This window comes from Lithobates pipiens, unplaced genomic scaffold (genome assembly GCF_037356315.1).
Source record: "Lithobates pipiens isolate NorthernLeopardFrog02 unplaced genomic scaffold, aLitPip1_a1.2 Scaffold_18, whole genome shotgun sequence".
In the NCBI taxonomy this organism is placed as follows: domain Eukaryota; kingdom Metazoa; phylum Chordata; class Amphibia; order Anura; family Ranidae; genus Lithobates; species Lithobates pipiens.
Genome location: NW_027507758.1, coordinates 82,844,264 through 82,870,729, shown reverse-complemented (window position 1 = coordinate 82,870,729; position 26,466 = coordinate 82,844,264). Strand labels below are relative to the sequence as shown.

At 44.1% G+C, this 26,466-nt stretch overlaps 1 protein-coding gene across 1 annotated transcript in view; it reads left to right on the top strand.

The window, feature by feature from the left end:
- Window positions 1-249: 249 nt before the first annotated feature.
- Window positions 250-26,466, top strand: part of PARP1 (poly(ADP-ribose) polymerase 1) — a 77,719-nt gene continuing 51,502 nt past the window's right edge. Inside the window, 2 exon segments of the mRNA XM_077485856.1 lie at window positions 250-519; window positions 25,768-25,930. Coding sequence (XP_077341982.1) covers window positions 400-519; window positions 25,768-25,930 — 283 coding nt within the window. The 5' untranslated portion in view covers window positions 250-399.

Below are 26,466 nucleotides of genomic sequence, written 5' to 3'. Positions count from 1 at the left end.
TGCTGATGGCAGGATTATCAGGTAAAGGTGTGTGTGGGGGGAGGGGCAGTCATTTAACCATCACATCTAAGGACTGGTAAACTGCACTCCTATGAATTATTGGGTTTAGCTAGTGCTGCTCACTGTATTTTGTTAGCCCCGCCCACATAACACCCCCCATGTGCCAGCTCTCCCTCTGTGCAGCCCAGACCACGTGAGCTCGCCCAGCCCACTCCGCTCCGGGACAGGCCAGTGTAATCATTCGCCGAGCAGCCCGGTCGTGTGTCATAAGGGGGGCGGTCGTTCGGCCGGCGGCTAGTTTGGCCTGCTTTGTTGTGTGGCGGGCTCCTGGCTGCACGCTGCTGACTTGCTGCGCGTGTGTGTGTGTAAGGGAGACGCAGACCGACATCCGCCTCAGACATGGCCGAGTCCACCGACAAGCTCTACCGGGCCGAGTACGCCAAGAGCGGTCGGGCTTCCTGCAAGAAATGCGGCGACAACATCGCCAAGCAGTCCCTGCGGCTGGCCCTCATGGTGCAGGTAGGTGTGTGCTGGGGGAGCCCCCCTTCTGTCTATCGCAGGGGCCTCCTGAGGCCTGTAGGGCATGCTGGCACTTGTAGCCTTTGGTTAAAGCGAACATGTCTGCACCCCCCAGAACAAACCTGAACCCCCTCCCCACTCCTCACCCCAAACATAACTGCACCCAGGGCCCCATTCACCCCTGGTGCCTCATACCCCACACACAGGACAACCTATTCATTGCAATTGGCTGCCCTACATGGGACAACCCTGTACTGGTTTGCAGTTTTTTTTTACTGCGCGTTTCGTTGTGCGCCTTTGTCTATGGCAAGCCGTGCGTTTCCTTCTGCGTTTACGGTGCCGTTAGGCTGCATTCACACTTAAAGAGGAGCTGCACCTTTAAAAAAAAAAAATATATATATATTAAAAGCCAGCAGCTACAAATACTGCAGCTGCTGACTTTTTTAATAAATGGACACTCACCTGTCCCAGGGTCCAGCGTTGGCAGCAGATGAGGAGCAATCGCTCGCCTCTCCGCTGCCCCCGCCGCCATCCTCTGTCAGGGAATCGGGAAGTGAAGCGTTGCGGCTCCACTGCCCGGTTTCCTACTGCGCATGCGTGAGTCACGCCGCACGTCTCCACTGGTCCCCGCTGTGTCCTGGGAACTGTGTGTTTACCAGAACACAATGGTGGGTGGGGCATCTACGGCTAGCTTGTCCCGGAAGTGGGTGCAGATACCTGGATTATCCGATGAGCGGACCTTCCACTTTAGGCTGGAGCCACTTCAGCCCCCAAAGGTTTTACCCCCTTCGTGACCAGGCCATTTTTTTGTGATACGGCACTGCGTTATTTTAACTGACAATTGCGCGGTCGTGCGACACTGTACCCAAACAAAATTGATGTCATTTTTTTTTTCTTCCCCCAAAAATTGAGCTTTCTTTTGGTGCCATTTGATCACCTCCTGTGGTTTTTATTTTTTTGCGCTATAAACAAAAAAGCGTAAATTTTGAAAAAAATAAACATTTTTTTTTTACGTTCTGCTTTAAAACGTATCCAGTAAAAAAAAATTTCTTCATCAATTTTAGGGCAATATATATTCTGCTACGTATTTTTGGTAAACAATCCCAATAAGCGTGTATTGATTGGTTTGTGCAAAAGTTATTGCGTCTACAAACTATGGGATATTTTTATGGAAATATATATATATATATATATATATATATATATATATATATATATATATATATATATATATCTCTATATCTGCACAATTAATCGTCAAGAATCGTTATCGCAATCTTGACTAGTGTTATACAATTCTTTCTATGCAAAGAATTCTCTCTGCTCTTATGAAGCCACAGCCCTCAAAAGAAAGGAAGAGAAAAACTGGGCAGTCTGCCAAGAATCGAAACATTCTCTATCAGTTGAACTTAAAGCGGGGGTTCCACCCTAAAGTGGAACTTCCGCTCATCAGAACCCTCCCCCCTCCGGTGTCAAAGTTGGCACCTTTCAGGGGGGAGGGGTGTGCAGATATCTGTCTAAGACAGTTATTTGCGCCCACTTCCGGGCATAGACTCCCACGGGAGTCTATGTTGTTTCCTGTCCCGCCGTGCTGTCTGGAACACACACGGGTCCCAGAGACAGCACGGACCATTCCTAGTGCGCTGCGTGACTCGCGCATGCGCAGTAGGGAACCGGGAAGTGAAGCCACAATGCTTCACTTCCTGATTCCCTCACCAAAAATGGTGCCGGCAGCAGCCGAGGCCGATCGATTTGACATCGCTGGACCCTGGGACAGGTGAGTGTCCATTTATTAAAATTCAGCATCTGTAGTATTTATAGCTGCTGGCTTTTAATATTTTGTAGGTGTAATCCCTCTTTAAGTATAAACATTGTAACAATTTTTCAATGGAATAGACTTTGTGTTTATGTGAAAAAAGTTTAACTACTTTTAAACTCTTAACATTTTTCTGACATCTGTTGGTTGCAAGTTAAAATCATTTTTTTTTTGGCTAGAAAATTACTTGAAACCCGCTAATATATATATATATATATATATATATATATATATATATATATATATATATAATTTTATTTTTTTTTTTTTTTTTACACCATAGAGAATAAAATGGTTGTTGCAATATTTTATGGCACACTGTATTTGCACAGCAATCTTTCAAATTAAATTTTAAAAAAAAATTACTAACCAGTAAAGTTAGCTCATTTTTTTTGGATAATGTGAAAGATTTTACTTTGAGAGAATCGTGATCTTTTTATTCTAAGCAAAAAAAGGTAATTCTCATTTTGACCAGAATCTTGCAGCTCTAATAAATATATATCTATATCGATCAGCTATTTTTAGTGGGACTGCCACATTGATGCAGACAGACCTAACTGACATTTTTGACACTTTTTTGGGGGGAAAAAGTGACAGTAATACAGTGATCAGTGCTAAAAATATGCACTGTTACTGTATGGATAACACTGGCTGGGAAAGGGCTAAACATCTAGGGTGATCAAAGGGTTAAGTGTGGCCCAAGGGGTGTTTTCTTACTGTGTGGGGGATGGACTGACTGACTGGGTGAACAGAGATCCGTGTTCTTAGCAGGAACACAAGATCACTGTGTTCTCCCCTGTCAGGATGGCGATCTACCTTTTACATAGGCAGATCGCTGTTCTGCGCCTCTGGGGAAAGATCGATGGACAACCGCTGATTGGCTCCCCCTCTGACCATTCAGCACAGACCCCTGCTGTCTATTGCATGAAATGATGTACAGGTACGTCGTGTCGTGCAATAGAGCTGCCCTCTCACAATATATCTGCAGTAGGCTTGTGCTATTGTTTCCTAATGGCACCCCAAGCGTGGGTAGCAGCCCTGCGTGTTGTCGCATGTCAAAGCACGTGAAAAAGCTGCAAAATGCCTAACGCAAAAAAAGATCGACTCCGTGCCAAAAACAGTAGGTGAGCTACTTTGGTGTGATTGCTCTGTGTAGGAAAGCCCATTCGGTTCAATAGGCAGCTCTACGCTGTTGCACAAAAAAAAAGTGGCGCCACATCGCTCAGGTGTGACTGTAGCCTTAATTAGTGGCATTGCACGTTTTTGGTGTGCGTTTTGGAAATGCATTTCTGCACGCATTCCTGGAACACTCAGATGTGACCGGAGCCTTGGGCTGTATCCACTCCTTTGTATTGCATGTCCTATTGGCTAGTGAAATGCGTCAGTGAGCGTGATGTCAGTGTGTTGCCTTGGGGGAGTGTCAGCTGACTGCACCAGCTAGGACTGAGTGGCGGTAACCAGCGGAGTGTGCACGGTGGGTCTTTTACCACACAGCCGTTCGGAGTGCTGATCGTAGCATGTAATTTGCACAGTGGACTTTCAGATCGGATTGTTTATCCCAGATTGGGTTCGATCTATACTGATGGGTAAAGGTAGCAGGAAGCGGCCAGGAAATAGATGCACAGTGAGAGTGTCTTGGACACACATCTAAACCTAATGTGATGCTTTGCTCCTGCTTTTTCCTCCCCATCCTACCTGCTTTGCTTTTGCTGAGGAGATCTATGTGCAGTGACTTGAGAAATATACAGATTTGTGTTTGACTGTTCCCTGACTATACTCACAGTCATAATATACACTCTGCATCTCAGATTTCCATTAAATGAGGCTAACCTTTAATCTTTACAGAAGGGATCTTTACTATTCCTGGAGTTACTGTGAACTGTGTCTACCCAGTTTTCAGATTACTGGACTGCCTGTTCATTTATCACCTCGCTGAATTGCCACTAAACACCCACAAGTTGCCATATGCTCATTGATTCTTACTAACTTGTAGTTTCAACTTCAATGATTAACTGGTGCATATGAGAGTGTTTGTGAGCATGGTGTGTATGTGCAGCTGTGCCCCCCATTTTAACACAGCGTTGTCGTTTTAATTTATCTGTGGGATACACTTACAGTATACTGTCTTGCTATTTTTGATTAGTGTTTTTCTATTTAATAAATTTTATTAATCACAGTATCCTTATCGTTCTTGGGAGAACTGTCTTCTCTCTGTTTGATTTGAATGGGCCACCCTATGCGTTACAAATGCACCAAAAATAGTTTCTGCAACTGCTTATGGTGGTGAGTCAAGTGCCCTTTTGCCTGTTTTTCAGCTGATTGCTACCCGTGTTTAGGGTGCCATTAACGGCCGCACTTTGCCAGAAGGCTGTCATATGACGTCTCTGTGCTCACACTGCCTAGACGCCCCCCCTGCGGCATGCATTAGCGTTGATCTTTTATTTTGTCAGAACAGATCGGCGTAAAGAGCCAATCACGGCGCCTCTTTACTACATGATCAGCTGTGTCCAATCACGGATGTAAATAGGATTTGCCGGTTATCCACAATTCTCTCCTCACGCTTGCAGGGTGAGAGGAGAGCCGAAAACTGGCAAATTCGCACGGGGACATTTTACACTTATAATCGGGGCACTGATCTTGGCATGTCTTGATTAGCGGCGCTACCAATCTGCGCACATCAGTGAAGGAGAAAAATTACTTATTTCCAAAATTTTATAACGAACCAAGAAAATTATTTTTTTTTTAATTAATTTTTGGTCTATTTTTGATTAACAAAAAATAAAAAACGAAGTGGTGACTAAATACCACCAAAAGCAAGCTTTTAGAAATATCCTGCGCATGCGCTGTTAATAGCATTGAAGTGGCGCATGCGTGGTAAAGGGCCGATGTCAGCTGTTTCAGTGATGGAGCCGCACCGGAAGTGACGAGGTTAGTTTTTTTCATGGGTCGCAGAAAAATTTACAACAAATCTAACCTAATAACTAACTACTATCTATTAGATAGTAGCTAATTATTATCTAATCCTATCTAAGCCTTTCCACTTGCTCGACACAACCACATAGTGTTTTATACCTTTTATTTAAATAAACAATCTCCCCCCAATAAAGTGCAGCTTATTACAAGCATATCACTGATGATTTGCGCCAATAGGCGTCATCCAGGGACTCATCACGGTGGTCTGTTTGGAGGAACTTTGATCGGTGGTGAGCTTGGCGCAAATCATCAGTGATATGCTGACTATGTTTTTATGCTTGTAATGAGCTGCATTTTATTGGGGGGGGGGGGGGGGAGATAGTGTTACTCCATTGGTGTTTTATTCTGCAGTTTGAGTGTAAGGCCCCTTTAACACGGACAATCCGTTCAGGTCCACCTGTCAGTTTTTCAGGCGGACCTGAACGGATGCTCCATAGAGGTCTATGAAACGTCGGATGTCAGCAGTGACACGTCCGCTGACGTTCGAGCCGCTCCGATTAGAAAAAGTGTGACGGAGGAAAAAGCAATTTTTCCATCCATCATCGGATCGGGAGACGACGGACACTACGGTCCGTCGTCATCCGATCTCCCATAGGGGAGAGCGGTGCTGTGACCGGTCCGTCCCTGTGCAGAGACGGACCTGTCATCTTCCTGCTCAGCGGAGATCGCTCCGGCAATCCCCGCTGAGCAAGCGGATATCCACGGGGCGGATCAGCACTGATCCGACCCGTGTGAAAGGACCCTTACACTCAGTTTTTTCATTATTACTTTTAAATAAATGGAAAAATGGCATATTACTTTTTTTTTTTTAATATGATTTTATTCGATTAATCCAAAAAATAATCGGCCGATTAATCGATTATGAAAATAATCGTTAGTTGCAGTCCTATTTGACAATTGCACGGTCATGCTACATTATACCCAAAGTGCAACAGTGCTGAAAATTGGCGTGGGAAGGAAGGGGGTGAAAGTGGTTGTAAACTCCCGCATGCCAAAACCCGTTTTTTATAACAAGAGATCAGAATGGTTTTTATAACTAGATCCTAGAGGTCTTTTCTGTCATAAATGTCCCCCTGTCTCTCAGCTGTAATGCGCTATGAGCCACACATGTGTAGCTTACACCGCATTTATCGCCACACTCTGCATGCTGTGAGGGAGTGGCGTCACCGCACCCAAGCCAATCAAGTGGCTGAAGATTGGGAACCTGGAAAGAAGATTGGTTTAACCACTTCGCCTACGGAAGGTTTACCCCCCCCCCCCCCCACACTTTTTCCCCATAGAGCTTTCTTTTGGTGGTAGTTGATCATCTCTGCGGTTTTTATTTTTTGCACTATAAACAGAAAAAAACTGACGATTTGAAAGGAAAAAACTTTTTTTTTTTTTCCCCCCCATTCTGCTTTAAAACATATCCCCCCAAAAAAATCATGAATTTAGGGCAGTGTGTATTCTACTACATATTTTTGGTAAAAAATAAAAAAGCCCAATAAGCGTTTGATATGTGCAAAAGTTTTAGCGTCTACAAACTATGGGATACATTTATGGAATTTTTATTTATTGACTGACACTTTGTGGGAACCAGTTACACTAATACAGTGATCAGTGCATTTTTTTAGCACTGGTCACTGTACTAATGACACTGGGTGGGGAGGGGTTAAACATGTAGGGCAATCAAAGGGTTAACTGTATGCTTAGCCAGTCTTTTTGTGTACTGTTAGGTACTTTTACTAATGGAAGTGTACAGTAGATGTACAGTATATATCGCTGTGGGATGCACAATTCCTGTCCTGCTCTCGGGACAAAATTGAGTCGGTCTGAACACTGCTCAGCCATTCACAGGAAGCACTGTATTTCATAACTGAGAGGTGGGCAATTGACGTCAGTCTCCACCTCAGCAAATCAGAGGAAGCCTTATATTCATGAAATACAAGGCTTTCTGTGAATGGCTGAGAGGTGCTCAGCCCAAACTAATTGGTCGGTGTATAGTGTTGGGGGGGGGGGGAGAGCCCTGCTGTCAGAATACAATTGTGCCATGGGAGAGATCTCTGCATCCACATAGTTTGTGAGGTTGCAGAATCTGAGGTTTTTATTTTATATTCAACTCATTGGCTGGGGAACCGGGCTGGACATGGCTCTAAGCTAGGTTGGAATTTTTCATCTGATAGTCCAGTGCTCCCTTTACAGCGCTGAAGGTAAGAAAAACTTACATAAACACAAAGGTTTCCTCATGTTTCTTTTCTGCCGTTTGCTTTCAGTATTTAGCTAGTATTAAACTGGTTGTAAAGGTAGGAGGTTCTTTTTTTCTTCATTCTCTGCATTAAGGTATAAAACCTGTGTGCAGCCCAAGCCTGATCTCCATCCAGTGCTGTGCCTGAGAGCAGCGACTCTCTCCTCCCTGTACATGGATGTAGCAGCGGGAACCATTGTCAGTCCCAGTCTGTGAGGGGAACCAAGCCGGGATGTGTGTGTCTATGGACACACACAGCATAGCTCAAGTTCGAGCCCACTTCAGTGCCCTGATAGCAAGCGGCTTGCTGTGGGAGCACTTAGTGGATGGGAAGAACCAGGAGTATCGGGGCTGCTCTGTGCAAAATCATTGCTTAAAGCAAGTATAACGTATTTGTTATTTAAAGTTGAAGTACAGCCAAAGCTCAAGATCCCCCGCAAGCGTCCATGAAAAATAGCAGAAAATGATGTGTTGCAGCACTGCCCATCTTTTAAAAATCCACCCCTCACCGACATGAACACTCCTCGGCAGTGCAAAGCACAACCTACACAAAAATTTCTTCAGTCGGCTAATGTGCGCAGGCGCCGTCACAACAGCTGATCGTAAAATCAGCTGTTGTGCTTTTTTGTGCAGCGCATGCGCAGCTCGTCCCGGGCGTGGGTACTATCCGATAGAACACCGGCACCCGGCTCAGCCATGAGAGCCTAAAACGCTCGCTACCGCCCCTTCCACAGCCCAGCGCTCCAGTGAGGGTGGGGGGGGGGGGGGGTGGGGTGGCAGAGCAGAGACCCGGTGACTGATGGTCACAAGCTCTCGGCTCAGGGAGCTGTGTGAATGAGCATGCAGCGGTGTTTGATCGCTTGGTTCTCAGCGTTTGAGCCGGTGGGGGCAGATGCAGCATCCACCTAGGTAAGTATATGATTTAAAAAAAATCATAATATTTCCCTATTAAAATAAAAAATACATTTACAATCATTATGATGTATTACAGCTTTTAAAGTCATTTGATTTCTGTAGTTTTCAAAGTTCTGCAACTTTTGTTAGTGTTTGCTCCCTAATCTCTGGTTTCTGTCTGTCTGTGGAAAGCTCTACTGTAATAACAAAGCTGGAAAGTCCCTGAGCTGTGACCATGCATCCTTTATTGTGGTTTACTGTAAAGGCTGTTTTTGTGCTCAGCCGCCCTTAATATTTTTGTGCTTACTAATTAATTGCATCCCGAAATTGGTACTACTATTTAGGGCTGGGGAAAAAAATCGTTTTAAATCTTGAATCGAGTTGAGAGGTCAAATCGATTCAAAACCAGCGCAGTGTCATCACAAAAAAAAAAACCTTGATTCCAATCGTGAATCTAGTTTTTCTAAAAAAAAAAAAAAAAAAAAAAATCGCTTGGCTCTACTACTATCCCTTTGCACATAGTCTGTGCAATGTGTATTATTGCTGTGTTTTGTTGCAAATACTTGCTAAATGCAGCACTGATCTCTGCAAAGGTATGTGTTACCCCAGCATTTCATAAGCCTCACGTGTCTGTTACCATGTACTTGTATTAACCACTTCAATACAGGGCACTTAAACACCTTCCTGCCCAGACCAATTTTGAGCTTTCAGCGCTGTCGCACTTTGAATGACAATTGCGCGCTCATGCTACACTGTACCCAAATGAAATTTTTATCATTTTTTTTCCCACAAATAGAGCTTTCTTTTGGTGGTATTTGATCACCTCCTACGGTTTTTATTTTTTTCCCTACAAATAAAAAAATACCGAAAATTTTGGGAAAAAAAATTTTTTTTTTGTTTCAGTTTCAAAACTTTGTAAATAAGTACGGTTTATCCTTCACTGATGGGCACTGATAAGGCGGCACTGATGGGCACCAATGATGTGGCACTGATGAGGTGGCATTGATGGATACTGACGGGACGGGCGGCCACTCATAGGCAGCATTGGTGTTCTACTGTACTAATGGATGCCAATCAGTGATGCCCATTGTGGGCACTGATTGGCATCCATTGTGCTGACTGGCATCCCTGGTGGTCTAGGGAGGATTACCTTTTGCTTAGCATCCCTGGTGGTCTGGTGGTGTGCCTGGTGGTCCAGTGTGGGCATCCTCGGGAGGGCTGTGCTGATAATCGATCAGCACAGACCCCCCCTGTCAGAGGAGCAGACGATCGGCTCTCCTCTACTCGTGTCTGACAGACGCGAGTGAGGAAAAGCCAATCACCGGCTCTTCCTATTTACACTGTGATCAGCCGTGATTGGACACGGCTGATCACGTGTTGGAGTCTCCGTCGGAGACTCTTTACCGAGATCGTAGTTGCCGGGTGTCAGACTGACACCCCGCAACAACGATCGCCGCGATGCGCGCCCCCGGGGGCGCGCAGCGGCTCATAATCCTGATCACGTCATATGACGTCCGATCAGGATTATGAAACCACTTTGCCACCGTCAGTTTGTAATAGGGCGGGTGGCAAGTGGTTAAAAAGTATTGTTCTACATATTGTTTCCTTCTGTGTGAAATTCCCAGTGTTCCTGCCAGTCCCCCTGCTTTCCTATGTCAGACTGACCACTCTAGAGATGAGAGCTCATCCATCCCAGCATGGTCAGTTTTATTGTTTGCATTCTACTTGGAAGCACTGCCTGCCTGTAATCCAATAGTCAGACATGTGTTGAAACACCCACCCTGCAACCTACAAACCCGCTATTCTACTCCCCGTATGCAGTGGCGAACAGAGGTCATGTGATCACTTAAAAAAAAAAAAAAGTAGTATACTATTTTTACTTTACTTTTCTATTGTAAACTAGGTTGTTGTACAATCTAAATGTTCATTTTAATTGCCCACATACTGCCAGCTTAGGTTGGTTGTTTCAGAGGCTGCCAGGTAATAAAAATTGATATCTTCCTTTTATAATCTCCTACTTCCTAATCTTATCCTGCAGGCATTTCTAGGTCAGTAGGGTGCAGCTTGCACCTTCATTAAATAAATTCTCCCTCATTGTGAAGAAACCTCCCTCGGACTTATTCTGTATATTGCCGGTACTTAGCATGTGCCTTTTTAAATTAAAGGGTATGTAAGGACAAAAAAACTGTAGTATATAAGTCCAATTCACACACATTCCCCATGTTTTGTTATTTTAATAATGTTGCAAGTACAGAATAATATCTGTTGGTTTTCCAGAAATCCAGAGTGCGTCTATCTTCCTGTTTTGGCTCACCACCCAACCAGAGTAATGTACCCAGACTGCTGGACCACAGACTCCACCTATCTGCACCGCCCCCCCACCCCCCCCCCTTTTTTTCCCCTCTTCAGATTCATGTTGCTTTCTGTTTCAGCATAACAATGCCTCAACTTCTAAGGTTGGGTTCACACTGGTGTGATGTGGAAAGCACAGTGATTCCTGTGCAGGTTCCTGCATTGCATCTGACTCGCAGGCAGTTCACACTGCACTCTGTGAATCGCTGCAGGTGTCAATATAAAATTGATGACGCCCGCAAATCGGTTTGCAGAACACAGTGCAAACTGGAATCTTATCGCCTTGGTCTGAACACTCATGCGATCTGATACCAGTGCGCACCAAAAACGTGATGAGTTTTCAGCCATACAAACTGAAATTTTTGTCTTTTTTTTTTCACACAAATAACTTCTTTTGGTGGCATTTACTCTCCACTAGTTTTTTTTTTTTTTTATTTCTTGCGCTATAAAAGAAAAAATTGTAATTTCTGTTATAAAATTTTGCAATTTTGGTAGTTTCTCTTCATCAATTGTGGCCAAAATTTATACTACTAGATATTTTGGTAAAATAACCCGATTTGGTGTATATTATTTGGTGAAAGTTCTAGAGTCCACAAGCTATTGTGCCAATCTGACAATTGATCACACCTGAAGTACTGATGGCCTATCTCATTTCTTGAGACACTAACAAGCCAGGACAGTACAAATACCCCCCCCCCCCCCAAATTACCCCTTTTTGGAAAGTAGACATTCCTATGTATTTTTAGTATGGTGAGTTTTTTTGAAGTTGTCATTTTACCCCCTTTCTTTGCAAAATATTTTTAAACAAATTATACCCCTAATCGTGTACTGCAAAAATATTAGAAGATAATTTAAGTAGCGCTTATAATACAAGTGTACAAAATGTGAAATAATCCAATCTATCACCCCTCGATACAGTGATAAAAAACGAAATGTCCATTGAAGGGAATCGGTTTTCAAAAAAATCCTTCAGACTTCCACCACACCAATGTGCTCGTGACACCTCGCCCAATAGAAACGCACTCACCGACTGATGTTGCCTCCCACTTTTGTGTTTGGCAAAAAAAGCAGTGTAGACACCCCTTTGAAAACTGATTCCCTTCTGCGATTTTCAAGATTCTGTTCAATGGACTTTTAGTTCTTTTTATCACTGTATCACGGGGTGATAGATTGGATTATTTTACATTTTGCACGCTTGTATTATAAGCGCTACTTAAATTATCTTCTAATATTTTTGCAGTACACGATTAGAGGTATCATTTATTTGTTTAGACATTCGTTTCACTAAGGTAGCAGCTTTTTGTTTTTTATTTTTACTGATGCTGATATCTTCTTTGTATGTTTTTCAGTAGGACTAAAAGCACCTTCAGGTGTTCTAGGAACATAAATTGCACATCTAACTTCCTGATTACCTCTTGCACTTTTGAAGGCCCTGGAGCACCAGGACAATGGAAACACCCAAAAAATTACCCCATTTTGGAAAGAAAACACCCCAGTGTATAATCTGAGGCATAAGGAGTCTTTTGAACATGTTTTTATTTTTTTTCTACATGTTTTTGGAAAATGTGGAAAAAAATGTGTCCATTTATACAATATTTCTAACACATAGCATGTACACACCAAACATTACACCCCAAAATAGATTCTCCTACTCCTGAGTATGGTGATACCACATGTGTGAGACTTTTCTACAGCCTGGCCACATACAGAGGCTTAACTTGCAGGGAGTAGCATCAGGTATTCTAGGGCCATACATTTCTCAGATATAATTTGACTAGCAATTACTTTTTTGTGAAGCACTGTAATGGCATGGATCAGCCGAGGATGGGGGATGGCTAAGCATGGTTGAGCCATAAATGTGGATGACTGGGTATGGATGAGTATTGCTGAGGATGGATGAGGCTGCAATGGGCACAGTGCTGGGGGACTACTGATCCAGCCACAGTGCTCCTGCAACTGATCTCTCTCCTCTCCACTCACTGTACCGATTGGTACATAGAGGGTAGAGAGGATCCGGACATGATGCCGGTTTTACAAGTGATCGCTCGGCCATTTGACGGAGCGATCACGTGGTAAATGGCCGCTGTGCCATTTACTGGGATCCATGATGCTCTGGACCCAGCGGTCACGGAAACTCCCTTGTGTGCGCGATTCTGGGAGGACGTCAATGTATGCCCTCCCAGAATTATCGAGCCGCACTGTACCAGTCATTTGGCTATGGCCTGGTTAAGTGATCACCACACAGTTTATTTTTTGCTAAACAAATGAAAAAATAATTTAGGGGGGAAAAAGTACTTTTCATAGTTTGTTACAGATTTTGTACATAAGTTATTTTTCACCTTCACTGATGTGCGCTAATGAGGCTGCACTGAGGTGGCATCACTGACAAGGAGGCACCACTGTTGGACACTGGAAGGCATCACTAATGGTGCTGCACTGATAACCACTGCAAAAAAAAAATCCCAAGCTTTGAACATCTCGCAGAGCAATATTCAATCCATCATTCAAAAATGGAAAGAGTATGGCACAACTGCAAATGGTAACTCTGGAGGAGCTGCAGAGATCCACAGCTCAGGTATGAGACTCTATCCACAGGACAACTATTGTGCACTACACAAATCTGGCCTTTATGAAAGAGTGGCAAGAAGAAAGCCATTGTTGAAAGAAAGCCATAAGAACTCTCGTTTGCAGTTTGCGAGAAGCCATGTGGGGGACACTGCAAACCTGTGGCAGAAGGTGCTCTGGTCAGATGAGACCAAAATTTAACTTTTTGGCCTAAAAGCAAAATGCTATATTTGAAGAAAAACCAACACTGAACATAACCCTCAACACGCCATCCCCACCATGAAACATGGTGGCAGCATTATGTTGTGGTAATGCTTTTGTTCAGCAGGGACAGGAAAGCTGGTCAGAGTTGATGGAAAGATGGATAGAGCCAAATACAAGACAATTTTAGAAGAAACCCTGTTATGCCGCGTACACATGATCGGAGTGCCGACCAGAAAACACCAATGAGAGCTTTTCATCGGAAAATGCGACAGTGTGTATGCTCCATCAGAATTTTAGCTTTCCGAATTTCCGCCAGCCAAAAATTGATAGCATGTTCTCAATTTTCCAAACTTTCTATCGGAAATTCTGATCGTGTGTATGCAATTCCGACACGCCAAAAATCACGCATGCTTAGATTCAACTACTACGACTGAAGCTACTGGCTATTGAATATCCTTTTTCTAGTCCCGTCGTACGTGTTGTATGTCACAGCGTTCTAGATGATCGGAATTTGGTGTGACCGTGTAATAGGCGAGACAGCTTGAGCGGAATTCCGTCGGTAAAACCATCAGAGATTTTTCCAGCGAGAATTCCGATCGTGTGTACGTGGCATGAGTCTACAAAAGACTTGAGACTGGGACGGAGGTTCACCTTCCAGCAGGACAATGACCCTAAACATACAACCAGAGCTACAATGGAATGGTTTAGATGAAAGCATATTCAGGTGTTCGAATCACCCATTCAAAATCCAATTTAGAATCTGTGGCAAGACTTGAAAATTTGCTATTCAGCGCCTGAGCTATTTTGCAAAGCAGAATGGGCAAAAATGGCACTTCTAGATGTGCAAAGCTGGTAGAGACATTCCCAGAGAGACTTGCAGCTGTAGTTGCTGCGAAAACGGGTTCTACAAAACATTGACTCAAGGGGACTGAATACAAAGGCACACCACACTTTTCACACATTTATTCTTCATGTTGATCTGAACATATCTTTGCTGTGCACATTTTCATCTTCTGTGTTCTTATAAGATTCATACAACCCCTGCGTGGATATGTTCTATCCTAATTGTATTTTGAGCATATTTTTGAACCACACTGTATACGCTAGAACCAACTTCTCTATCCACCATACTGTTTTTCTAATGAAGTTTTTGGTACAAGAGAATATATCCGTGTACCCCTCTGAAAACCCACCAATTCTTACACTCCTGTTTGCCCATACTAACCATTGAGGCGCTGTCATTGCACAGGATAGACATGGAGGCCCTTCCAGTTTCTAAGAGGCATACAGACGAGCCAATGGCTATTATAGCAGGGGCCCTTCTGTTTGACACTTTAAAAAAAAAAAAAATGTTTACAGAAAACCTTACCTGAGAGGATTAATGAAGGTTGCCAATGTGGACTACTTATTTTGCTAATGTTGATTGCCTGGCTATTCCAACATTTTAGGTTCAATTAATACTTTGTGTTCCAGAACAAGTATACAGATGGGGGGTTTTCTTTATCTGCATGCTTGTGCTGGATCAGTTTTCTCATAAAATATTGCAGATGGAGGAATAGCCAGGCAGCTAGCATTTTTGTAAGGTATTTGGCAGTGGCAGCCCATTTCTGTCAGGAAAAATTGTCTTGGGTGACTGTGCAGCTCATGTTGAGACAGTCCCTTGCATGTTGGCTCCATTTAAACCAGCTATATACACTGACTTGATGACAGCTGAGCAGTTATCTGTTATTGCTTTATATCTCTGCCATTGTATAAATGTTTTTTGGCAACTATGGCTTTGACGAACTTGAGTTTCCATGATAAGAAACCAAACAAAGCCACTTTATTCCTCAACTATAAACATTTTGCAGAAAAACTCCAGCTATTATTACCCTGCAAAGCCTTCAGCAGCACATAACAGACGCATCTTCCCTTGCACTGTTATGTTGAGGAAATGAACTGTGGAAGCTGTGCTCAAAAGAAAAAAGCAAGCAAATGATGTCTAGCCGATATCCCTTTGAGGTTTTCTAGAACTGACCTTTTCTCCGCTATGGACTTAAAGCGAATGTAAATGATCACCTTCTAAAATAACTCATTCAGTTTCAAATGGAAATGAAAAGCAAAACATTTTTGTGTATATATAAAGGTAAACATTTTTTTTTTTTTTTTTTTTTGTGATCAGATTCTCTCTTTTCTCAGCTGCAATTGAGCTGGGCGGAAGCAGTACACTGATCTTCCCAGTGAATGGCTGCGCAGCAGGGGCAAGTCAGGACAAATCTGATCATTGGAAGAAAGCACACTGAGTTCCCAGCATAGCTAGAGAACTGACCATGGTGTGTTCTCCTGCTTGGTGTGGTCAGTTTTTAATAGGAAAGCAAGGAGACTAGCAGAAACACCAGGGATTTCACATAAAGAAAGCAATACAAAGAGAACAGGGATATGTTCTCATACAAGTACATAGTACAGCAGACACATATCAGAACTATGAAGTGTTGGGGTAACAAACTCTTTCAGACTTTCCATGCCTCCTTCTGTCCGGTCTTTGTTGGAGATGCAGACTAACATCTAGGTGCAGGGGCAGTGCTTTATTTCTTCATTTCATAGCTGCATTCTTGATGACAAGTGTTCTGTTTACTGATGGAAAAATAATCAAAGGCAGGATTTAAAAAGCTTAGATCTCTAGATGGAAGAATCAGGTCTCCAGGTACAACTTCCTCCACAACAAGGAGAAAACTGAGCAGCACACTAGTGACATCACTAAATCTCACTCCAGATCTGTTAAGCTTAGCAGGCAGAGGTGGCCGTCACTTAGATCTCACACTGCAGATATACAGCTATGAGGCTGTAGGCACAGGAGGGTTCACACACAGGAAATGCTCTATTTTTCAGGAGTAATTCAAGACACAAGGTAGATATTTTAGATTACTGCTTAACCACTTCCGAACCGGTGATATACATCGGCACTTTGAAGAGGGATATCGTTGTTATGGCAGCAGCTAGCTGCCATAACCCTAGTATCCGCTTCAGTGACCACCTATACCTCTTAAAGGGACAATTTTTTTTTATATTGCATTTTAGTGTAAATAGGTCTTTTTAACCCCGGATCTCATATTTAAGAGGTCCTGACATGCTTTTTTTTATTTTTTTCTATTACAAGGAATGTTTACATTCCTTGTAATAGGACTAAAAGTGACACTTTGTTCTAAAAAAAAAAAAGAAAATTGTAAAATTAAATAATAAAAAAGCTGAGCTCATGTGCAGAAGCCAACACATTCGGGAGTAGCGCCCGCATATGAAAACTGTGTTCAAACCACACGTGAGGCATCGCCGCGATCGGTAGAGCGAGAGCAATAATTATAGGCCTAGACCTCCTCTGTAACTGAAAACATGCATCCTGTAGAATTTTTTTAAACATCGCCTATGGAGATTTTTAAGGGTAAAAGTTTGTCACCATTCCACGAGCTGGCGCAATTTTTTGAAGCATGACATGTTGGGTATCAATTTACTCGGTGTAACATTTTATTTCACAAAATAAAATAAAAAATAATGGGCTAACCTTACTGTTTTTTGTTTATAAATGCAAAAATTTGTATTATTTTTTCCAAGACCACTGCACAAATACGATTTGACAGTATTGCAACGACTGCCATTTTATTCTCTAGGTTGTTAGAACCCCCAAACATCATATTTTTTTCTAAGTAATTTTCTAGGGGAAAAATGTTTTTAACTTGTAAACGCCAAATCTCAGAGGCTTGGTCCTTACAGAGGAGTTCCCCTTAAAAAAAAAACTGCAGCTGCTGACTTTTAATAATCGGACACTTACCTGTCCCAGGGTCCAGCGATGCGGGGGAAGGAAGCCCAGCTCGTCCACCCCCCCCCCCCCCCCCCCCCCCCGGTCGGCAGCAGTGGCTGCACAGCCGGGCACCCACTGCTTCCGCAGTCATCTGGGACCTGTAACGTGTCCCAGATGACTGACGGGGGGGGGGGGGGGAGCAGAGCTGAGCCCTTCCTGCGCCGAGGGGAAGTGATGTCACCAGCCCAGGCACTGAAGGAGGCAGACTGAGGGACTCCCTAGCAACAGGCATTTAGAGGTGAGTTGTTTTTTTTTTTTTTCTAAAGGAATTTTGATGAATTTAGGTGATTAAGCAGCCTGTAGATGAGTCAGTGTTATTCGATCAACCAACTCCACTTGATCAATGCTGTCAGAATGCAATGGCTCATCAGGAGGATTACCTCATCCGAGTGCGTGGATGGAGGAATCCTCCCTGATGAGCTATTGTTTCAGAAAATCTGACAGGGCAGTTGATCGATAGACCAACTTCTGTACAACCTTAGTGCCTATACATGGATTGAAATTCATCTGGTCCTTGCTGAACTGGCTAAATCTAATCCATGTATGGCTGGCTTTAGGAACAATTTACATTTCTAGAAGTTTCTTAACTTATTTTCTCTTGAGTTCAAGAGCAGCACTTGATGCTTATGACAGTACTTTCAGCACTTGATGTTATGACAGTTTTTGCCACTGAGAAATAAGAATTGGAGTTTTAACCAGTTCAATACCGGGCACTTAAACACCTTCCTGCCCAGACCAATTTTGAGCTTTCAGCGCCGTCGCACTTTGAATGACTATTGCGCGGTCATGCTACACTGTGCCCAAATGAAATTTTTATTATTTTTTCCCAAGTGTTCTTCCAGGACAGCCCTTGAGAGATGGAGCTCCTCCCATCGACACAGGAAACACATTGCCACAGTTCAAAAGGCGGTCCCTCAGGTCCCTGGTCAGTCATTTGTGTTTCCTCCGTCGGAGGAACATGTTGCCAGGAACCTGGAGGCCCCTCTCAGGGGCTGCCTGAGAACCTGCAAGCCTAAGGGACCGGGTCCTGGTTTATGGCTGCAGTTTGGGTCCATACCTTTTTTTCTTTGGCTCGGGTACCGTCCAGCTGAACCGGAGCAGACCCGTTACCCTCCTCCTTCCAGTGCCGAGGTGGCCAGGGGCAGAATGACGCCGGTTTCCCCCAGGAGTGGTGAGTGGAACCTTCCATCTTCCCTCCTCGTTGCAGGGGGTCGGAGACGCCGAGCGTTCACTTCCGGCGGAACCGCGTCATCACTGCGTGCCGAGACTTCCGGTTCCGGGTCTCTAAGGGTACAAGGAGGAGAGGGAGAGCCAGCGCTGTGCCTGTAAAGCCCGACCAGCGTCCAGCTATACCGGATTAGCGGCGGGATTCGGAGCGTCAGAGGGGGACCATGGAGGCTATTCCCCAGGATACTCCGGCGGAGACAGGCACCAGCCAAACCCAGGTAGGCTGCTGGGCATGCTATTACTCTGGTGGAGTGGTGGTGTTTGTAGGCTGGGCCCTGTAGTACCCCACGGTGGCGGTTTACTCACAGTGAGGTTGTTTGTTAGTGGTGATTCTAAGCTTGGGCTCCTTTAAAGAGGAAATGGCGTCGACCTTTAAGTCCCTCCGGGAGTTAATCACTGACGTGGGATCAGCTGCAGCTGCCTCCACGAGTAAAACAACTATAATCTCATCCTCACCATGCCTTACAACACCCAGCTCAGGGGAGCCCCGTATGGTCAGGGAGCCTAGCCCCACGTTGATTAGCCCCGAATCCTCTGACACTGACTCGGGTCAGGAAGAGGATCAAGCAGCATCTAAAGCCTCAAAATATAGATTATCTCTCGAGGAAGTAGATGAGCTAATGGGGGCTATCTATGATACGCTGGAAATTGAGGAGGAAGAAACTCAGTTATCCAGACATGATCAAATGTATGAGGCTCTGGGGAAAAAGAAAGCAAGGGTTTTTCCTATACATAAGGTGCTTTCTGACCTTGTCCTTAAGGAGTGGTCTGAACCAGACAAGAAGGTTTTCTTTCCTAAATCCCTTAAGAGAAGGTTCCCTTTTGATGAGAGCCCAGAGGCGGTCTGGAATAAAAATCCAAAACTAGACGCCCCTCTGTCCAAAATCTCAAAGCAGGCTGATCTGGCCTTTGAGGATATGGGCCACCTGAAAGATCCCATGGACAGGAGAACAGACATCGTCTTAAAGAGGGCCTGGGATGCCTCTATGGCAGGCTTAAAACCAGCTCTAGCCACTTCCTGTGTAGCTAGAAACCTGGAGTTCTGGTTATCGCAACTACAAGAACACTTAAAGGCAGGCACTCCTAGGGGGGAGCTTTTGAAATCTTTCCCTATGCTTTTTAAGGCCACCAGTTTCATCTCTGACGCCTCCACGGACTCCGTTAAATTTACGGCTAAATCTGCAGCACTTTCAGTGGCAGCAAGGAGGTCAGTATGGATGAAAACCTGGGGGGGAGACACGGCGTCTAAAACCCGCCTGTGCAGCGTCCCTTTTACAGGAGACTTAGTCTTCGGGCCTGAATTAGACTCCGCCTTAGAAAGGACGGCGGACAAAAAGAAAACCTTTCCTGCAAAAAAGAAAAATTTTCAAAGAAAAATTTTTCGTCCCTTTAAGGAACCCTCTAAATCAGAGAAGAGTTCAACCCCCAAAAAACATTGGTCGGGACATAAAGGGAAAGGAAAAGGGGGCATACTGTTTAGCCGCCCCAATCAGGATCCCAAACCCCAGTGACGTCAGGGTTCCTGTGGGAGGAAGATTAAGCAAATTTCTTCCTCAATGGGAAGAGACAACCTCGAACGAGTTTGTCTTAAACATAATAAAAAGGGGTCATGCGCTGGAATTTCACAGCAACCCTCCTTCCAAGTTTCTGGTGACAAAGCTTCCAAGTCACTCAGAAAAGGCCAGGGCCTTACCTTTACTAATAGGGGAAATGGTAGATCAAGAAGTATTGACACCAGTCCCTATTCAGGAACAAGGGGACGGTTTTTACTCGCACATCTTTGTGGTAAGAAAACCGTCAGGGAGATTCAGACTAATTATGAACCTCCGTCCACTGAATCGCTCCATCCGTTACAAGAGATTTCGGATGGAGTCCATTTATTCCATAAAGAATCTCCTGCAGAAAGAGACATTTATGGCAACCCTGGACCTAAGGGATGCTTATCTGCACATTCCAATAAGGGAGGAATGCCAGAAATTCCTTCGGATGGCAGTGCAGATAGACACAAAGGTTTACCACTTTCAGTGCAGAGCACTTCCCTTCGGTCTATCATCCTCTCCGAGAATCTTTACCAAGGTTCTCGGAGAGGCTTTAGTTCCTCTGAGGCTTCAATCAGTCTCAATTATCCCCTACCTAGACGATCTGCTCCTAACAGCCCACTCAGAGAGTCGTCTTTCTCAGGACCTAGAATTGACTCAACTCAGTCTGAGTCGATTAGGGTGGATTGTCAGTCAGGAGAAATCCAAGACAACCCCAACACAGGAGATCCTGTATCTGGGGTACTGGATCAAGTCTGTAGATCAGAAAATTATACTGCCGGAAGAAAAGATTTTGAATCTGTGGCAGAGAATATCTTTTCTTCAATGCAGCCCCAAGTGTACGGTGAGGGAAGTAATGTCGGTCTTAGGTCTTATGACGGCAGCCATTCCAGCCGTACAATGGGCCAGGTTCCATCAAAGAGAACTTCAGGGTTTTCTGTTAGAACAATTAAAAGGCAGAGATCTGGAGGAGGAGGTATCGATCCCCTCAAGGGTAAAACGCTCCCTCTGGTGGTGGAAGGACAGGGAGAACCTAAACAAAGGGGTTCATTGGGTCCTTCCTATCACTTCAACACTAACAACGGATGCGAGCAGTTGGGGCTGGGGAGCCCACCTAGGCTCAAGCTGGGTCCAGGACAAGTGGACCCCGGAGGAGAAATGTTTCTCTTCCAATTGGAAAGAACTAACAGCAATCCTGAGAGCTGTTCTAGCTTTCCACCCCGCAATACAGGGTCACCATCTACAAGTCCGTTCAGACAATACGACGGCTGTAGCATACATAAACAAACAAGGAGGAACCAGAAGTCCTCGTTTGATGTTGGTAGCCAGACGCATTCTCCAGTGGGCAGAAGCCAATCTGGAATCCATTTCTGCAGTTCACCTGAAAGGGGAGCTGAACAACAAGGCGGACTTCTTGAGTCGACAGAGGATTTCGAACCAAGAATGGTCCTTACACCCAGAGGCATTCAATCTCATAACAGCTCACTGGGGAGAACCAGAGGTAGACCTTTTTGCGAGCAAGAAAAATGCAAAGGTTCCCAATTTTTTCTCGCTAAACCCAGGAGATCAACCCCTGGCGGTAGATGCCTTGCAAACTCCATGGACTTTCAGTCTGGCGTATGCATTTCCCCCTCTTCATCTCATTCCGAGGGTCCTAGCAAGATTCCTCAAGGAAAAAACCTGTTTGATTCTAGTAGCACCTTTTTGGCCCAGGAGACCGTGGTTCACAACGTTGCTACAATTGACAGACTGTCCGCCTCTAAGACTTCCCTACAGACAGGACCTCCTGTCGCAGGGACCTCTTTACCATCCGCAGGTCGCCACACTGAAGCTGTCAGCGTGGTTACTGAGGAGGAAATCTTAAGGAGTAAGGGCCTGTCAGACGAGGTAATTGCGACCTTACTACAGAGTCGCAAACCAGTCACGAGAGCTATTTACAAAAAAGTCTGGAAAAAATTCAATAGCTGGCTGAATGGCCGGGACATAAATACGGCTAATATTCTACAGTTTTTACAGGAAGGTGTAAACAAGGGTTTAACCCTAAGTACTATTAAAGTACAGATAGCTGCCTTAAGTGTATACCTAGATGAACGCTTACAGGAAAATCCTTTTGTCGCTAGATTCTGTAAGGCAGTCGCTAGACGCAAGCCAGTCAGAATCACAAAAGTCCCATCCTGGGATTTAGCAGTTGTGCTAAAAGCTTTCTTGGGGTCACCCTTTGAGCCTATCTCAGAGGCCTCCCTAAGGCTTATTACCTTTAAGACAGTTCTCCTGGTGGCAATCACTTCAGCCCGTAGGGTCAGTGAAATCCAAGCACTTTCCATCAGGGAACCATTCCTACAGATCCTAGAAGACAGAGTCATTCTAAAGACAGACCCTGGGTTCTTACCAAAGGTAGCATCTAGTTTCCATAGGTCCCAAGATATTGTCCTCCCTTCATTTTGTCAAAATGCAGCAAATGAGAAAGAGGAACGTTTTCATTTATTGGATGTGAGGAGGTGTATTCTAGAATATCTTAAAATAACAAATCCATTCAGAATCTCAGACTCCCTTTTTGTCCTTTTTTCCGGACAGCGTAGGGGACAGAAAGCTTCAAAAGTAACCATAGCTAGATGGATTAGGCTAGCTATAGCAGAGGGGTATAAGGCCTTGAATAGAGATCCTCCTGAGGGTGTTAAAGCTCACTCAACAAGAGCGTTGTCTGCATCCTGGGCAGAAAGAGCTGGTGCCACCCCGGAGCAGGTATGTAAAGCAGCCACATGGTCAAGCTTTTCCACCTTTACAAGGCATTACCGACTGGACTTAATGTCTAGTCAGGATCAGGCCTTTGGGAGGAAAGTCCTCCAGGCCGTGGTCCCCCCCTAATCTGGTAAGTACTTGGGGATCCTCTCAAGGGCTGTCCTGGAAGAACACTTGGGAAAACTGGAGTTAGTACTTACCGGTAACTCCTTTTCCGGTGGTCTTCCAGGACAGCACGATCCCACCCTTTATTTGATTGTAGTGATGTACTAATGTTATTACCTGTTATGGTTTATATGTTTTTCAGTTCCATCCTTCGGTTCTTGGTGAATGACTGACCAGGGACCTGAGGGACCGCCTTTTGAACTGTGGCAATGTGTTTCCTGTGTCGATGGGAGGAGCTCCATCTCTCAAGGGCTGTCCTGGAAGACCACCGGAAAAGGAGTTACCGGTAAGTACTAACTCCAGTTTTTCCCACAAATAGAGCTTTCTTTTGGTGGTATTTGATCACCTCTATGGTTTTATTTTTTTCCCTACAAATAAAAAAATACAGAAAATTTTGAAAAAAAAATGTTTTTTTTTTTGTTTCAGTTTCAAAACTTTGTAAATAAGTACGTTTTCTGCTACACTGATGGGCACTGATAAGGCGGCACTGATGGGCACTGATGAGGTGGCACTGATGGGCGGCACGGGTGGGCACTGATGGGCGGCACGGGTGGGCACTGATGGGCGGCACGGGTGGGCACTCATAGGCGGCATTGGTGTTCTACTGTACTAATGGATGCCAATCAGTGCCAAACAATAATGCATGCCAATCAGTGATGCCCATTGTGGGCACTGATTGGCATCCATTGTGCTGACCATTGGCATCCCTGGTGGTCTAGGGAGGATTACCTGTTCCCTGGTGGTCTGGTGGCGTCCCTGGTGGTCCAGTGTGGGCATCCTCGGGGGGGGGGGGGGTGTGCTGATAATCGATCCGCACAGACCCCCCCCCTGTCAGAGGAGCAGCCGATCGGCTCTCCTCTACTCGCGTCTGACAGACGCGAGTGAGGAAAAGCCGATCACCGGCTCTTCCCATTTTACACTGATCAGCCGTGATTGGACACAGCTGATCACGTGGTAAAGAGTCTCCGTCGGAGACTCTTTACCGAGATCGTAGTTGCCGGGTGTCAGACTGACACCCCGCAACAACGATCGCCGCGATGCGCGCCCCCGGGGGCGCGCAGCGGCTCATAATCCTGAGGACGTCATATGACGTCCGGTCAGGATTATGAAACCACTTTGCCGCCATCTATTTGTAATAGGGCAGGCGGCAAGTGGTTAATTACTTCCTTTTGGCCATGGTCTGTACCCATCCAGATAAGTAGTGTATACATATCACACAAGGAGTTACCAGAGGAAAGCTCACAGGCACCGCATGCCATCGGTTTAGAAATGGGACACAAGATAACATGCTCCTGTAGGGAGCTGGGATTTTTAAAGGTGCCAATAACTCAGTTTAATAGACACTTATTACAATTCATAATCTTTTATTCTGTTAGTTTAAAAATTTAGACATAGCAATGTGATGTAAAAAAAAATTAGACAGATAAAATCATTTCAGAATTTTTTTCACCTTTTTAATGTGTTGAGCAACAAACCGAATTCTCTTAGGTGGAGGAAAGAAAGTAAAAATAATATGGTTGTATAAGTGTGCACACCCTTAAACTAATACTTTTGTTGAAGCACCTTTTGATTTTATTACAGCGCTCAGTCTTTTTGGGTATGAGTCTATAAGCATGGTACATCTTGACTTTGCAATATTTGCCCACTTTTCTTTGCAAAAACACTCCAAATCTGTCAGATTGCGAGGGCATCTCCTGGGCACAGATCACCTTCAGATCACCCCACAGATTTACAATCGGATTTAGGTCTGGGGATCTGGTTGGGCCATTCCAAAACTTTAATCTTCTGGTGAAGCCATCCCTTGTTGATTTGGATGTATGCTTTGCGTCATTGCCATGCTGAAACATGAAGTTCCTCTTCATGTTCAGCTTTCTAGCAGAAGTCTGAAGATTGTTGTCACATGTACCACACAGCCAGTACTTGACAGATATTCCTGCAGCTCCTTTAATGTTGCTGTAGGCCTCTTGGCAGCTTCCCTGATCAGTTTTATTCTCGTCTTTTCATCAATTTTGGAGGGATGCCCAGTTCTTGGTAAGGTAAATGTTGTGCCATATTTTCTCCACTTGATGACTATCTTGACTGTGTTCCATGGTACATCTAATGCCTTGCCAATTCTTTTGTACCCTTCTCCTGACTGATACCTTTTAACAATAAGATCCCTATGCTTTGGAAGCTCTCTGTGGACCATGGGCTTTTGCTGTAGGATGCAACTAAGAAAGTGCTGAACTTTGTGGGGTTAATCAGGCACTTTAAATGATGGCAGACGTGTACTGACTCCAATTTAACATCAGTTTTTTTTTTCAATTGAATTGTACAGTTCATAGGTCACATTAAAGGTGGAAAAAGTTCTGAAATTATTTCTTTGTCTCGTTGTTTTTTTACATCACAGAAACCTGACATTTTTAACAGGGTGTGTAGACTTTTTATACCCACTGTAAATACATGATCACATTTGTCAACTTCTGCAACAAACTTAAACCATCAATTCTATAATGTGTTCTTGTGTATATGTATCTTTTTGCTACATCTATATTTTTAAACTAACAAAAGATTATGAATTTTATTATGTGTCTATTAACCGGAGTTATTGGCACCCTTAAAATCCAAGCTTACAGTGGGAACGTGTTATCTTGTGTCCTAGTGTATAAATGTGTTATGTAACATTGACCAATTTTAGTTATTACAAATGACTTTATTTTTATTTAATTTTCTATCCTAGTCACCCATGTTTGATGGGAAAGTACCACATTGGCACCATTATTCCTGTTTCTGGAAGCGTGCACGGGTCTTATCCCATGGGGATATTGATGGCTTCACAGAGCTTCGATGGGAGGATCAGGAAAAGATTAAGAAGGCGATTGAAACCGGGGGTGCCTCAGCAGGTAGGTGCTTTGTTTGGCACAAACTTTTTTTCTTTGTTCATTGGGGCCCTAGCAGACCTCTGTGGAATTAGCTTTGCCCTCTGAAGGATAGACCTGAAGTCAAGACTTGGACTGGAAGCAGATGTCCCAGTTTCAGTTTGTGTAGATGTTCGTGAGCACACCAAGGCTCATCAATTTTGTCCAAACATTTTTTTATTCAAAGAATGATCATACCACATCACAAAACGGTGTAATGCAAGATTTCAGAGCCACAGGACCCCTTCCTCAGGCATGTGTTTGTTTTAGTCTCTTTAGAGGTTTGTTTATGTGCTCCAGTAGACTATACACATTGCAATCTGACCAAACAATCTTTATACAATGAACTTTTTTTTTTTTTTTCCTAAGGGATATTTTTTATTACGTTTTAAAATTATTTTATTATTTGCAAACAAACAGTATAAATCCATTATTTACAGGAAAACGGAACAGGACGGAATGATTATACCTCAGAGGAAGAGTAAATGTAGAGCTGAACATATAACCTAGTAGTCAGTATT